Source organism: Oryzias latipes, chromosome 11 (assembly GCF_002234675.1).
Source record: "Oryzias latipes chromosome 11, ASM223467v1".
Taxonomy (NCBI): domain Eukaryota; kingdom Metazoa; phylum Chordata; class Actinopteri; order Beloniformes; family Adrianichthyidae; genus Oryzias; species Oryzias latipes.
In genome coordinates this window covers 1,803,819-1,818,431 of record NC_019869.2, presented here as the reverse complement: position 1 = coordinate 1,818,431, position 14,613 = coordinate 1,803,819, and the positions used below count along the sequence as shown (strand labels likewise).

Here is a 14,613-nt window from a genome sequence, read left to right as displayed (position 1 = left end):
TGTGAATGTGTATGAATGTCCCAGTGATGGTCAGAGGGGCTGCCACGCCTCTGTTGGTCTGCCCCAGGGCAGCTGAGGCTACATTTAGTACCTTACCATCACCAAGAATGAATGGATAATGGACACATTGTGTGCGCTGAGTGTCTGGAAAAGTACAGATAAATCCAATCCATTATTATTATTATTATTATTATTATTATTATTATTAACCCTTGTGCTATCCTAGGCACGTTAACGTTGGGAGTTGGGTCATCTAGACCCACTAGACAGTGCTCTGAACCTTTTTTCTTCAATGATTTGTGATCTTCACTGGTGTCCATGGATTACATGAAATCTTTCCACCTTTATCCACCTTTGTCATGGTAGGGAGAACACGTCAATGGAAGGGTGGAGTCATCTAAGATAGAACAAGGGTTACAAGGACAGGGTCACAGTGTAATAAAGTAATTCATTCATCTTCTAAACCTGTTTTTTCTCTTTCAGGGTTACGGGGCTGGCAGGGCCTATCGCGGCCACTCGTGGGCGAAGGCAGGGGACACCATGGACAGGTTTCCAGAATATCTGTGAAACGTCTCTTTCATTCAGGATAGTTCAATGGCAAAAAAAATTTAGAAATCGTCAATTGGACCAAACTTTTTAGCTGAAGACGTGTTGAAAGCAAACCCTTTTTGGGCTATGTCATGGAATTCAGGTTTCATCTTTTTCTTGGAGATTGTAAATGGGGCTGCAATATGAGCTAAGACATGCAGATCCTTCCACCACAATGAGACCAGAGCGTTTATCCTCAAATTTATTGCCATGTCGAAGAGAAACCACCAGGTGTCGCTCATTTGCAGATTGTAGCGTCTGTGCAGAATTATAGACCAAAACCACCTGAATCAATGATTTATGCAGGATTCTTCTAATTACATTAAAACATGAATTATGCCACATATGCATTCCCACAGACTTTACTTCTTTACAAAAGTCCAGATAAAAATTGTATTGTGTCTAAAATCATGGATAGTAATACTAAAATAACACATTTGCTCAAAGTTACAGTATAGTAACAGTAAAGTATAGTAATACTCTAAGAACATCTCTATGCAGATAGAAGTTCTGTTTGGTTCCTGGTTCCAGAGTTGATTCAGGATCCGTCTCAGGCGTTCACTGTCAGCACGGATCAGAACTTATTTCCAGAAGCTTCACCTCCAATACAGTCTTCACTATTTCATTCCATCTGTGTTGCTTATAGTGAAATCAACTGTAGTGTTTCTGTGTCTATTTTGTACAAATCAACTGTTCATCAGCTGAAGAAAATTCTTCTTGGGATGTTTTGGATCCTTTTTTTGAAGATTCTTCTTTTTCTAGACCATCTGTAAAGAAAAATCATCTAAAAATGAGCAACAGACTATTTAATGCAGGTGGTGTTCACTTATAGAGAGAACCGCAGGTTCTACATGTTCAAAATAAACAACCCTTGGTTCCAAAAATCCTTTAACATAATTTTAGATTTTAGCTAATAGTGGAGTCCCTTTTGTATGTAGAATCCCATTTACAGTTCACTCTTGACTCCATGTTTTCACATTATGAGCACTTATAATAAGATTGGTGACAAAAGAAAAAACATTTCCTGAGGTTTCTCACTTTTAATATTTTTTTATAATATTTGCTGCTTTGTATTTATTCATTTAATCCTAATAACTAAACATTTTGCTGCAAAAAAATTGAAACACATTATTTTTATTTTACAAAGAGAACAAACTAATTTTTAAGACTTTGGTCACATATCCCAAAATGTCACTGTTGGAATGTGATCTCAATTTCTGCTTTATATTGCATTTATTTTCTATTGTGTATTTTATCATGTAAGTGGTTTGTGTTATTTCTTGTTTTGTTTCTTATCCAGGTGTGTTGGATTAATGATTATAGGTGTGTCTAAATAAACGAGGCGATCACTCCCAGCTGCGTTGTTGGCTGAGAGTGAAGTCAGAGAAAGAGGAATTGTTTGTCTTTGTTACTTATTTGATTCTGGAGGAATGTATCCAGGTAAAATTAACACGGTAGTCCAGGTACCACGCAGCACCACAGTGCAGTTACTAACCTGCTAACAGTCAATCAAATGCAAGTTTTTCAGCAAATTTGGCAGTCACATTCTTATGCACCTTGAGGTGGCCACGGAGGTTTTAAGAAAAGTTTTAATTAAATGGTGATTTTTTAACATTGGCCGCCCGGAATCATTAAAAGGTCACATGGTAGCAGTCTTGTGACAGGCGGGTGGAAGGAAGGAACCAGCATTATGACTGACTGATAATAAGGTCTCAAAATCATCTGATGAACGGCTGATTTCAGACTGCCACCCCTCTGCCCCTCTGCTGTCGTCCCACTGCAACCGTCTGACTGTTAGAAATCGTACGGTAGCAGTGCAGGCACTCGACGAGGGCTGTTGACATGAGCCGGGGCCTGGGATGACCGGACAACTATCTGGTGATTCCGGCCACTGCGGGTCCAAATGCAGAGACAGAATTGATGGTGCACAAAACTCATCATGGTGTTGACACCATCACAGCGACTCTGAGACCTGCGATGAATTGTGGTTGGTGCTGAGAAGACTAGGAAGAAGAAAGGAAATCATGCTTTCTTTTTAGATTATTGTCTAAAAAGTTGGATGGATTATTGAAAATGAAAGATTATAATTTTTGTTCAAACTCTAAGCAGCGAATGACCAGTGGTGCAGAATGGTCTGCTGTTTTTATACCTCCAGACTACTGGCCCGGGTGGCTGTTGACCAGTCGCATTTGATATGGACGGCGGCGGTGCAGAGACATTTACACATCTTCCAATCAAAGCTGTAGCCGGCTGGTGATCTGGCTGCTAGATGACGTAATGCCGTCATTCCCACCTGACTGACTGGTGCCGGAAAGTCGCCATCAACATTTGTGACCACGCCAAGGATTTTTCAATAAATCAGGTGGTGGCATTCTCTGGCAGTGAAGACATTGTTCCATATGCTTTTATATTTTTTGTTCAAGTTTCATTCTCTTTTTGCATTGCTGCATTGATGTGTTCAGTCATTAGCTGCGTTTACATGGGCAAAAGTAATCGGAAAGAACGGCTGATCGGAAAGAAAATGCGTCATATAAACGCGCCGTTCGGAATACTCTGCCCCGGTCAGACTCATTCGGATCAAAATTTCTTTCCGATGTAGATAGGTGGGTTATACCGATCGTTTATCCGATCGTGGAGCATGTAAACGGTCATTCCGATCGTGTGTCACTACTGCTCTGGTTTACGTCACGCATAGATGGTGTTTCGCTGAGAGAAAGCCTTGGAGCGCATACGGGACCGACCAGCTGCTCTGCGGCGGCCCCCTGAAAAGCGCCGCTCCGCTCTCGCCCCGCTGGTTCTTCGCCTCTCTTTCACCCCTCACGAAGGGGCTGCCGGGGAGGAGTGCTTTGTGCCCACTGAGGTCTGGACCCGGCACCTGAGCTCTGCGTTCGGGCTCCGGTGCCAGTGGACCGAGTGAACCTCTCTGAGCAGAGCAGCGGGATTTATTAATACGTGTTTGCCCGTCAGCACACACATTTGGGTCGGTGTGTGAGCTTCAAAGCAGAAATGCTGCTTAGTCCTTAGAAACTGTTTTTAAAAAATCACATGGAATTGTGTTTCCAGTTGTGCCCCGACAAAATAAAGGCTGATCTTATTCCCACACATTTACGTGCAGCCAAACTGCAGATTGCAGCGTTTCCCCGCATGGTCCTGGATTTTGTGTCCATCAAAAGGCTAATGTTGTTAGCCCGCGTTGTTAGCCTCTCCTAACACTGGGTTCTTCGAGCTCCGTTTTTCCACAAAAAAAGCAGTGATCACACGGATTAAATATAATATGATGAGCGAACAGGCACTTCATAATATTCATAACATTAATAAAAGCCCGCTTGGAAGATCACTTTGTGTATTACCAAGCTGCTGCATAAATATAAATGACAGCAAAGGTTTGTTTACAACGGGACCTACTTCCTCATCCGGGCGTTTTTACACTACTGCGCATGCCCAAATGATTCATTCCGACCGAAAGTGTGAGCCATGGGAACGTTTGTTCTAAACGGAAAAAGGTTTTCTGTGCCCATGTGCACAGGTGAATTTTAACCCGACCATTGATCCGATCAAGATATTCTGCCCATGTAACCGCGGCTACTGTGTTGTATTTGGAGTCTTTCGTAACCTTCTGCACATCTTATAATCTTATAGTGTCCCAAAACAAGAAAAAAAGATTAAAGATCTAACTGGTCAACACTTACCATCAACAGGCTGGAAGTCTGAAACACAGTAAAAAGACGTTACAGTCAGATCATATAGACTAGAAATGACATTCATTTATAATCTATTTTTTCTGTTCCAATGATCTGGACTGAATTGGATCCTTTGATTTCATTGTTTCTCACCATTTCTGTTTCTCCAACAGCAGTAGAGGACTCCACTGATCACCAGGAGCAGAACCACTCCAGCTGCTCCTCCAACAACAGGACCAACTGGAAACTCTGAAGGAGAAACTGAGTAGAAACATGGATCAAACTGACATTCAGGGTCAAAAGACTTGGCACATCAAAAGTCTTTGAGTGACTTCTTGTTAGAAACTCCTCACATGCTTTTGTTTTAAAGATGATCTGGATTAGGTAACACTAAGGTGCTGGGGCTAAAGTTTACAATCTTACCCCAGTTTGTCTGAATCTGGGTTTTGTCCAGCATGGAGACGATGTCTTCTGCTAGTCCAGAGAGCTGGAACACACAGTCATACCTCCTCCAGTCCTCATGTTTGATCAATGAAACGTTCAGCTCTGAGCTCATCTGGAAGGTTCCATCATGGTTTGGTAGGATCTGTCCCTTCTCCACACCCTCATGAATCTCCTCTCCATCTTTCCTCCAGAACAGATCAGCTCTGTCAGGATAAAAGCCAGTGGCATGGCAGCAGACCAGAGAGGAGGGAGTCTTCTGGAGAAAAGATACTGAAGGACGCTCTGGACAAAGAAAATGAAGAGAAAAATGTCTCCCATATTCAGCATTTATTTGTATGAACTAGTTAGTGTTGTTGACTCTACCTGTTCTCTGTAGAAAACTCCTCCAATAAGGCATGTGATCCTGAGGTTTTTAGGACACTCTGACATGAGTATGTGTTGAAAGTGCCTAAATCTCCCTTTGTCTGCATCCCATAAATTTTTATCACAACAGCTTGTGTTTTTGAAGCAATCCATGTCCCTGTCTGCAGGTCCAGAGAGATGAAGTCTTCCCCATCATGACCAAACTGAATGAAACCTTTGACTTCATTGCTTTCATCGTCCCACTCACAGCCGGTTATTGTTTGGAGAATGTGAGAACCTGAACACCAAAGAAGAACACTATAAGGAAGTTTGAGTCCTTTAGAAATGTCTAACTTTGCATTGTAATTCTTGAAACTTCATTGAGTCATGGTAATGTGTTTTGTAGAACATTTAACTTGTTTAAAGTTGGGATCATTTTTTTAACAAGAATCTCCACATGAGAATTTCTTTGTAGAATTTTAGACAGTAAATCTTCAACTTTACCTTCAGTTTGATTTAAACGTTGCTTGAAAATATCCATGTCGTCCTTAAATAATTGCTGATGAAAAAGTAATCTCTTTAAAGTCAACTGGAGGAGTTCAGGTTTTTCCTTGAATAGTTTTCGTGTCCAGTCCTGTTTTGGTTCAACTTCCCTCTTGATGCTGTCGAAGTGGCAAATCTCAACTTTGTCCACTGATCCAGAAATCGCAACTTCAGGAAGGTTTGTTTCTCCAGAAATGCCAGTGAAAATCAATATCAGAGAGTGTTTCACTGAAGAAAGAAAATGCATCTGATTTCTGCATTTATCAAAAAATATTTAAGATAAATAAAGTCCCTAGATAAATTTCCAAACCCAGGATATATTTTTGTTCATTTGTTTCCAAAGAATCAATGACTCCATCCCTTAAATAATTTTTGTTGAACAATATTTTTCCTCACAGAGTGACATTACAACAATGATTCAATATTCTTCCCTTACATTTAGCTCTATAATGGAATTTCACCTACACTTGTTTTTTGACCACTTTATTCTTGAAGGATAAACCATTAAACATCACTAGACACTTTGTATAAAACAATAATTTTCCCCTTTCTTAGTAAATAATGGCGCTTAGCATAAGAACACATCCAGACTTAACTTTCACTATGTGATTGTTCACTTAAAAAAAAAATTAAAAAACCTTTGTTTTTCATGTTTTCTTTTCATTTCTACGCTGAAGCCAGTCTATAACTTTAGCTAATTTATTTTTCTAGTTAGTTGAATTTACTGCATGGTGATTTATTTCAGAATCATTTGTCTCTCTAGTACAGTCCCTCCCCCCACTAGAATGAAACAGCTTTCTAAATGTTTCATCTCCACAAACTCAGCTTGTTTCCTATGCAGAGTTTTCCTTACAGTTTTGTTTCTGCAAGTGAACAATGACAGCAATGTCATCTGTTTTAGCTTCAAAGTAACAACAATGTATGGTAGGAAATGTTGAAATAAAAACTGCAGCTTGTGGTCTTACCTGCAGACGCTGCATGACAGAGGAAGAACAGAGTTATGAACATCTTCATCATTTCTGGAGAAATCAAACACAGACAGTCAACTGATCTTCTACTGAATGTAGTTGAACTGAAAGAACAGTTGGAGTGAGGAACTCATGAAGGACCCAAAATGCAGGAGACCAGGCTTTACTGCAGGTACTTCAAACTTTAAAACCTTAAAGATGAGGGGAAAGTAGACAAGGTAAAAATGTGACAAAGCAGATAACCTGAACATCAGACACTTGGAAACACAGAGGATGATAACTTAACCCAAAAGAACCCATGATGACATCAGCATCACATAAAAACATCAGAAATGTCTAAAGTGTTCTAATTAGTTTGTGAAATAACCCACCTAATTTTCATTTTAAGGGAAAATGGGTCTGGGTTCTAATGGATTAAAAACTAACAGCTGTGGATAAACAGTAAATGAAACCAGATGAGACAGTGATTGGAAAATAAGCCTGAAAAAGAACATTGCAAGAAAAACAGAACCAAACAAAGAACATGAATCTGTCATTGGAACAGAAATGTAATGAAAATTTTATCCAGAAATAGAAATATGGAAGACATTTTTCTTCACCTGATTACTGTAGCTGTATGTTTAGTCATCTGGAAGAACTTTCTGATCTGCTATAGACCGTCTCAATTCCTCTACTCTGCTCTGGACTCTTTTAGTTTAGTCCAGCACCATTTGTCCTTCAACTGTTCTGAACACCAACATTCATCTTCATCTTCTGTTTCTGTCACAAACATGTATTTGCTGCTAATTAGTAGTCTTAGTAGTCTTTTTTTTATTATTTTGGACTAGTGAAACAAATGTAAAATAACAGAATAAGACAAGAACGAGACAAAACTTACAAAAACAAGAAAAAGACAAGTAAATTATACAAAACAAAACAAAACAAAATGATATAAACACCAGTCCAAAAGGGAGTGAGAAGAAGAAAAATCTTATAAACTCTCACCCCCCTTTACCCTAAGCCCTTACTTTCCCACCATCAGAGTCCAGTGCCCTACCCAAGTGTATATGTACATATATACATGTAATTTTCATTTCCAAACAACATACAAATGAATAACAAAACGTATTGTCAAAGTATGCAGATTTATAAATGCTGACATTCTGTATTTTTTGGTATTTGCTCATATTTATCCATGATCATCTTCCTGTATCTATATTTAAATTCTTTTATGTTTGGACATTGTTTCAAGCATTTACTGGTTCTGTTCCACAACTTCACTCCACAAATTGAAACACAGAATCTCTTTTTATTTGTACGTGCTTTATGTATGACAAATTTATCTTTTTCCCTAAAATTGTATTTTTCCTCTTTTGTAATAAATAACCTTTGGATATTTGTGGGTAATAAGTTGTTTTTGGCCTTGAATATTATTTGAGCGGTACAATACTCTACTAGATCGTAAAATTTGAGTAATTTTGATTCTATGAATAATTTATTTGTGTGCTCAAGGTAACTGACTTTGTGTATGATTCGTATTGCTCTCTTCTGAAGTATTGAAAGTGAATGTAACGTTGTTTTATAGTTGTTCCCCCAAACCTCTACACAATAAGAAAAATATGGTAAAACTAATGTACAGTAATTAAAGTAATTTAATGTTACATTACTGTTCTGTTATGTTTAATTCAGATTAATTTCACTATCATGCCTTTTATTTTTGTTTATTTATAATAAAATGAACTTTTTCAGTTTTTTCCAGGTTGAGTGGTCAAAAGGCCAAACTGTGAGGTGGAACCACAGCAGGAATTGTCTGCCAAAAACTAAACATCATTCTCCTTTTTACTATAAAGAAGCTGTTTTTTCACCACAAAGCTGATTTTTGCCACACAGATACTCACATGTATGTAAGGAATGTTCAGAGGAAACAAACAGCCAAAAAGTCAGAAAGTGTCTGAACTCGGTTCCGTTCAGGAGTCGTCAGCTGCTCAAAGAACCGAGCCCTCAGGCTTTTATCCTCACTGCTGACAGTAAATAATCCTGGTCTTTCATGGGTTCAGATCAGAGTCCAGGTCCTTCTGGGTTCAGATGTCTCTGTTGCTGTGAGCTGAACAACAGATCTCTGAGCTCTGCAGGTTGTTTTCTTCTCTGTCTAAAAGCAGCCACAGAATGTCTAACTAACCTGTCTAACTAGTCTGACCTGATTATACTAACTTTCTGTTTCTCCACACAGTTCCTATTCTAGATCAGTGTCTTTACCTCTGTGTGTTAGCAGAAGCAACACAGGAGCTGAAGATGTCATGAATAAAATCAGAGCAAAAAAGTATTTATCAGTCACAGATTCAGCAGGTTGTATCACTTGGTTAGAAACTTGGGTCTATTCTGACATCTAGTAATGTAATCCTGGTTGGAAATGAAGTCAAAGGTTTCCTGCAGGTTTCTACTGTAGCTGATATTTTGGTCCATTCTTCCATACAGATCTCCTCAAGAGCTGGGATGTTTTGGATGTGTAGCTGGGCATCACAGACTCTCATCTCCCTCCACAGATTCTCTTCTGGATCAGGGACTCTGGAGACTGGTTAGAACACTTCAGAAACCTGAAATGCTTTCAGAGAGCCAGCTTTCGTTGTCCAGATGATGATGATGTTTGGGATCATTGTCAGGCTGAAAGGTCCAGCCACAATGGATCTACAATGCTCTCACTGATGGAAGGAGGTTTTTGCCATCAGTGATCTCACAATTCATGGACCCATTCCTTAAGATGGATCAGTCCCACTCTCCCCAAATGGTAAATGTCATATGTGGTGCTTTTCTATCATTCTTTCTGTGGTGACAGAAATGTGTTTTATTGGATCTGGATCCAATATGACAGTCAGATCATCCTCTGCTGGCATTTTAATTTCTCCTGCTTTGTCCAAGGATTTGCAAATTAATTCAGGTTTCAGCCTTTTTGCAGAGGTTGTAAATGAAGCGGCTGTTCTGAGATGGACAGATCCCTCCACCCTGATAGGACCAGAGCTATAAAGTTTAGCTTCTGACCTGTTCTAAAGGAACCAGCAGACGTTGCTGCTTTGCAGAGCTTAGTGTCCCTGCAGAAGAATAGACCTGGACCACCTGGTCCAGATGTTAAAACAAAAAGATGACATCCATTCAAACATATAAATATGTTCAGCATGAACTTCTGGGGCAGGCATTTGGATTTAAAGAGGTTTGTATTGAGATAGCTTTGTGGTCTGTTAAAGGAGTGGTGAGAATATTTACATTTATGCAATTTTTATCAAATCAGCTTGAAACCAACCAAACGTCTATATGAGAAAGGATGATCTGGGATTTATTGCTGCTGGTAAATGAATTTACGTTAGAATTCATTTCTCTCCATACAACCACTAAATGACGATTTATCGTATTTCAGGCAGATACTCGCTGCAGTGTTTTACAGGTTACTACCCTAGGGCGGTTCAGTCAATTAACCCACCTGCTCAGCGTCCTACTTAAGCCCAGGTGCGCAGTTGTTCATTCTTTCTTACCTTCAGCGCTCATTCTTCGCCCCTCCCTCCTCCCCGGCTTCCACCTGTGGGCTCCGTAAAGCGGGTTTTTGTTACCCGAAAGTTTTATGGAAATTTCTCATGGAATTGAACGGAGCCTTATGCCAAACGAAAAGATGTGAATGCCAACTTAAAGAACGTGAAAATTAAGTATGTCAAATAAATATTTCTTACTGCAAGAGTTGTCTGACTGAAATGAAGTTTCTGCATGAATTGTATTAAACTGGAGGCCATGGAGTTATTAATTCATGGAGAAAACCTGTCTGACAGACCATCCAGAGCAACATTAAAGTCTCCTCTCATCAGGGAAATAATAACATTAGTTTAAAGAACTGCTGCTATATAGTTTATAAATCACTTCTTGGTGGGGACCTATTGTATGCAACCACCAGAGGGTCCAATCCAGAGCTTTCATGGCAGATTGATGTTTCTTTGGTCAAACTCCAGGTTCGGAGAGTCGGCCTCCTGCTGGTTTCCAGAAATCCTGCCTCATCTGCTGCTGATGACCTGGATCAGGTGTGTTTAGCCAATAAGGAGCTTCAACGGCAGGTTGGTTGGAAACATGTTGGACACCGGCCCCCCAGGCCTGGAATATGACCCCCCCTGCTTTAAATGCTGCACCTTGAAGGGTTTTCAACTCAAAGACCAGGCAGCACTAAAAGTTCCAGAGCATGCAACAGTCTTTGTTCTGCATGTTCTCCATGAGAAATGTAGATCTTCCCTCCATATGTCCAGCAAAGACCTATGAGGCATGCAAGTGTCACCACAAGCGGGTTGCTAAACTTGAAAGGTTCGCTATCATATAAAGCAAAGTGACCTCATTCAGTTCAAAGGATGTTGCTATAGAGACATGTGTCACTTCAAACCACTAAAACCAAAGCTTCATACATTAATGACTGCTCAGTGGATTGATTGAATCCATCGTCACTGTGAATGCTGTCAAACTAAACAGCTTTTGCTTGATTTTATTTTTTGTTTTGCTTTGTATTACCCTGAAACTTTGGTGTGTTTCTGTCAAAACCTTTGCGTTAGGGGGGTGTAGCGCCCCTCCGCTCCTTTGCTCGTGTTCCCTCCAGCGACCACAAAAAGTCATGGCTGGTGAGAGACGGTTTACTTCTGTGAGCGTGACCCAAAGCCTCTGGCTCATCTGATACGTGCGCAATGATGATGATGATCTGTGTGAGCTCGTGCACGCACTGCATTTTCTCACGTGCGCTGCCATGTTCAGTCTTTGTTTCTGATCCTAAACTCTGCCGGACGATTAAACTTGTTGGCAGAAAGCTGCAGATGAACTGAGCTGCTGCTGCTATTTGCAGCCGTCTTTCTCAGAAACAGAAGGAATGGATCTAGAAATGACCAAACTGTTAACAGCACATTTCATTAGAAACCATTTCCTGTTAGAGTCAGACTGAAGAGATGGAAAAAACTGAACACAACTTTTAACATCTCAATTATTCAACTGTGAGCCTTTCCCCAAAATCATAGATCTGACTTGTACATTTTATAATAATTACTTCCAAAAAAATACATATATATTCTTTTTGTTTAAGGTTATATTTTGGTGGATTTTCTAAATCTTTCAACATGCAGTTTAGCTGAAATGGTTTTTACCAACAGTGGAGGAAATAAGTATCTGATTCTGTGCTGATTGTGTAGATTTGTCCATTTTAGAGGTTGATCTTTTCCTAATAAGTCTGTAATTTTGGTAAATTCAACAAGCAAAGTTCTCATTGATTATTCGTTTTTTTTCGTGTTCAAAACAAAGTTCCTTTTTAGAAACAGCTTTTTGACAATTTTATTTTTTGGGATACAAATGAAAGTCTTAAAATTTTCAGATAAAAAAGCAAAGTTTCATGTGTTTTAGTTGAAGACTGCTCCTTCACCAAATGATCTAAATAAACAGCAACACCCATGTCACTCAGTCTGTATTAAAATATAAAACTATCAAATGTGCTTAAAATATGAACTGAAGCATGCAGACTGACAAACAGGAAAAATACGGACTGGAGGTTTTTTACATTACTTATACATATTTTTAAACTGCCACAAACATAATTTTCTAGTGGAAAAAAACAAACAGTTGTCTGTATGCTTTAGTTCTCCAAAAACATTTTTCATAAACAAATAATGTCCAGCTTTGAAATCTGTCATCATTTACTGCTTAGTTGCATATTGACTCCTGCAGACAGACGGTAATCAGTGGGTTGATAGCAGCAGGTATGTTGTGGTTTGGAACCAGAAATGGTTGCAGCCTGGTTTTATCATTTAGTCATTTAGTGAGTGTATAGTGTGGTTTACATGAAGTCAACATGATATAAATCATCTGCTACAGCAAAAATCTCTGCTCTCCTTTGTAGTTCATGCTAACATCCTTAAAGTAAATGAAGCATAAAGAAGCTTTAACAGAATAAACAGCTGCACTTGAGTCTGACTGTTTCAGACACTGAGAGACTACAATCCATGTGTTTGTGTGTCTGAATGTGGGAAAAAGGATTTGATAAGTGAGCTACATAAAGACATCCAATAGGTTGCAACAGATTTAACCAGCAAGAGAAAAGAATATATCCAACATGTCACTGTTTTCTGTTCCAGGCCTCTCAGTCAGGTATTGAAGCAGGGACCATCTTGCAGTGATGCAAGAGCGCTAACTACTACACCACTGTGCCTCTTCCTGGAAGACATGCGGAAATAAAGTATGTTAAGTTTATTGTAGAAAACCTGTCACTATCCCTTAATAGAGGGCGACTTGTAATTTATGGGATTTCAGGAGCAGTTACTCAGACTATGATCAACTGCTCTCAATGTGTCATGTTATCTATGTGAAGGCACAAATATGCCTGTTTATGATTCAGAATCATTCTAATGGCATCATTTACATGTGAGACTGGATAGAAATAGAGGTTTAGAGGTTACCATGGGAACCACTATCACCTTTTACATTCCAGGCTTTCTCCAGTTCTTCTCTGATTCTCTGGTTGTTCTCCAGGTTCTCATGTTCCTCATTTCTAATTCAAGATTCTGTTTATTGTCATTTCACACATAGTATTTGCAGAGAAATACACAGGTGAGACGAGGTGTTGTTTCTCACTAGTATGATAGTGCAAAGAAGCAAGCAATGAAATAGCAAACTAGAGTAAAAATAGCAATAGAATAAAATAGAGACCAGCATTCTATGGAAGCGATTCTGTAGCATAAATAAAAAGCAAAGTCAAAACCAGAAATGCTTTTTCATTTTCAAAATGAAGCTGCATTTTTTGACTCAAAAATAAAATGAAAAAGCAATACTTCAAAATGCTTTTTCATTTCCTTTCTCAACCCAGCTTATTCTGTCACATAATTAAAATTAAAATGAAAATAGTATTTGACATTTCATTTTCAAAATGGTCCCTGGTAAATGTGTAGCATAATTCAATTACAAATGTCTAATTTGACATTTAAAATGGATTAACAGAAATGCTTTTTAATTTTCAAAATGTAACTGCATCAAATGACTCAAAATTCAAATGAAAAGCAATATTTCAAAATGCTTTTTCATTTTTTACTTAAAACCGCTTATTCTGTGTCATAATTGAAACGAAAATGCAAAGAGGGGATTGCATTTGCATTTTCACATCCACCCTGGGAAACTTGTCACAATATTCATTTAGAAAAAGCAGAGGGGAGGCGGGGCGATGATGTCACTGCTTTCTCCGTGTGTCCGGCTGCTGATGCACACACACACACCAGGAGCAGACTGTGTTAGCGGCAGAGACGAGGGTTTTGTGATGGTTGTGAACTTCTGATGAGTTTACACAGCTGCAAATAAATGCGTAAATATCTGTGAATTAAATCAGTGTTTATTTTGTTCTGGACACCACTGGAAACACAAATTCATATGATGGTTTCTCAGATCGCAGCAGCATTTCCGCCTTCAGCGATCGTCGGGGAGCTTCGCGCTCCGCTGTGCGAAGGCAGCTGGCGGTCTGAAGAACAAAGCTTGTCCGCGGTGCGTCAGGAGGACCGCAGAAGGCGGACATGCTGCTATGTAGTCCTGAGAAGCTGTGTAAACTCATCAGAAGTTCACAACCAACTCAAAGCCGTCTTCTCTGCCGCTAACAGCTCCACTGCTCCTAGTCTGTCTGTGGCTCTTAGCAGGCGGATACAGAGAAAGCAGTGACGTCATCGCCCCGCCTCCCCTCTGCTAATGCTTTTTCTAAATGAATATTGAGACAAGTTTCCCAGGGTGGATGTTAAAATGCAAATGCAATCCCCTCTTTGCATTTTCGTTTCAATTATGACACAGAATAAGCGGTTTTAAGTATAAAATGAAAAAGCATTTTGAAGTATTGCTTTTTCATTTGAATTTTGAGTCATTTGATGCAGTTACATTTAGAAAATTCAAAAGCATTTCTGTTAATCCATTTTAATTGTCAAATTAGACATTTCTAAAATTTTTTTGCTACACATTTACCTGATAACTTTTTGAAAATGAAATGTCAAATATCATTTTCATTTTAATTAAGTGACAGAATAAGCTGTGATGTGAAA

At 39.1% G+C, this 14,613-nt stretch overlaps 2 protein-coding genes across 2 annotated transcripts in view; both read right to left on the bottom strand.

The window, feature by feature from the left end:
- The window catches only part of LOC110015840 (CD209 antigen-like protein E), a 900,664-nt gene that overhangs the window by 522,333 nt on the left and 363,718 nt on the right, over positions 1 to 14,613 (bottom strand). The gene's annotated exons all lie outside the window — the stretch shown is intronic.
- On the bottom strand, positions 871 to 5,191 carry LOC101157751 (class I histocompatibility antigen, Gogo-OKO alpha chain-like). The gene is made up of 5 exons (XM_023959768.1): positions 5,076 to 5,191; positions 4,692 to 4,994; positions 4,422 to 4,529; positions 4,278 to 4,295; positions 871 to 1,355 (listed from the first exon to the last, which is right to left on the bottom strand). Exons 1-5 carry the CDS (start codon positions 5,107 to 5,109, stop codon positions 1,261 to 1,263), a joined length of 558 nt encoding a protein of 185 aa, XP_023815536.1. The 5' UTR covers positions 5,110 to 5,191; the 3' UTR covers positions 871 to 1,260.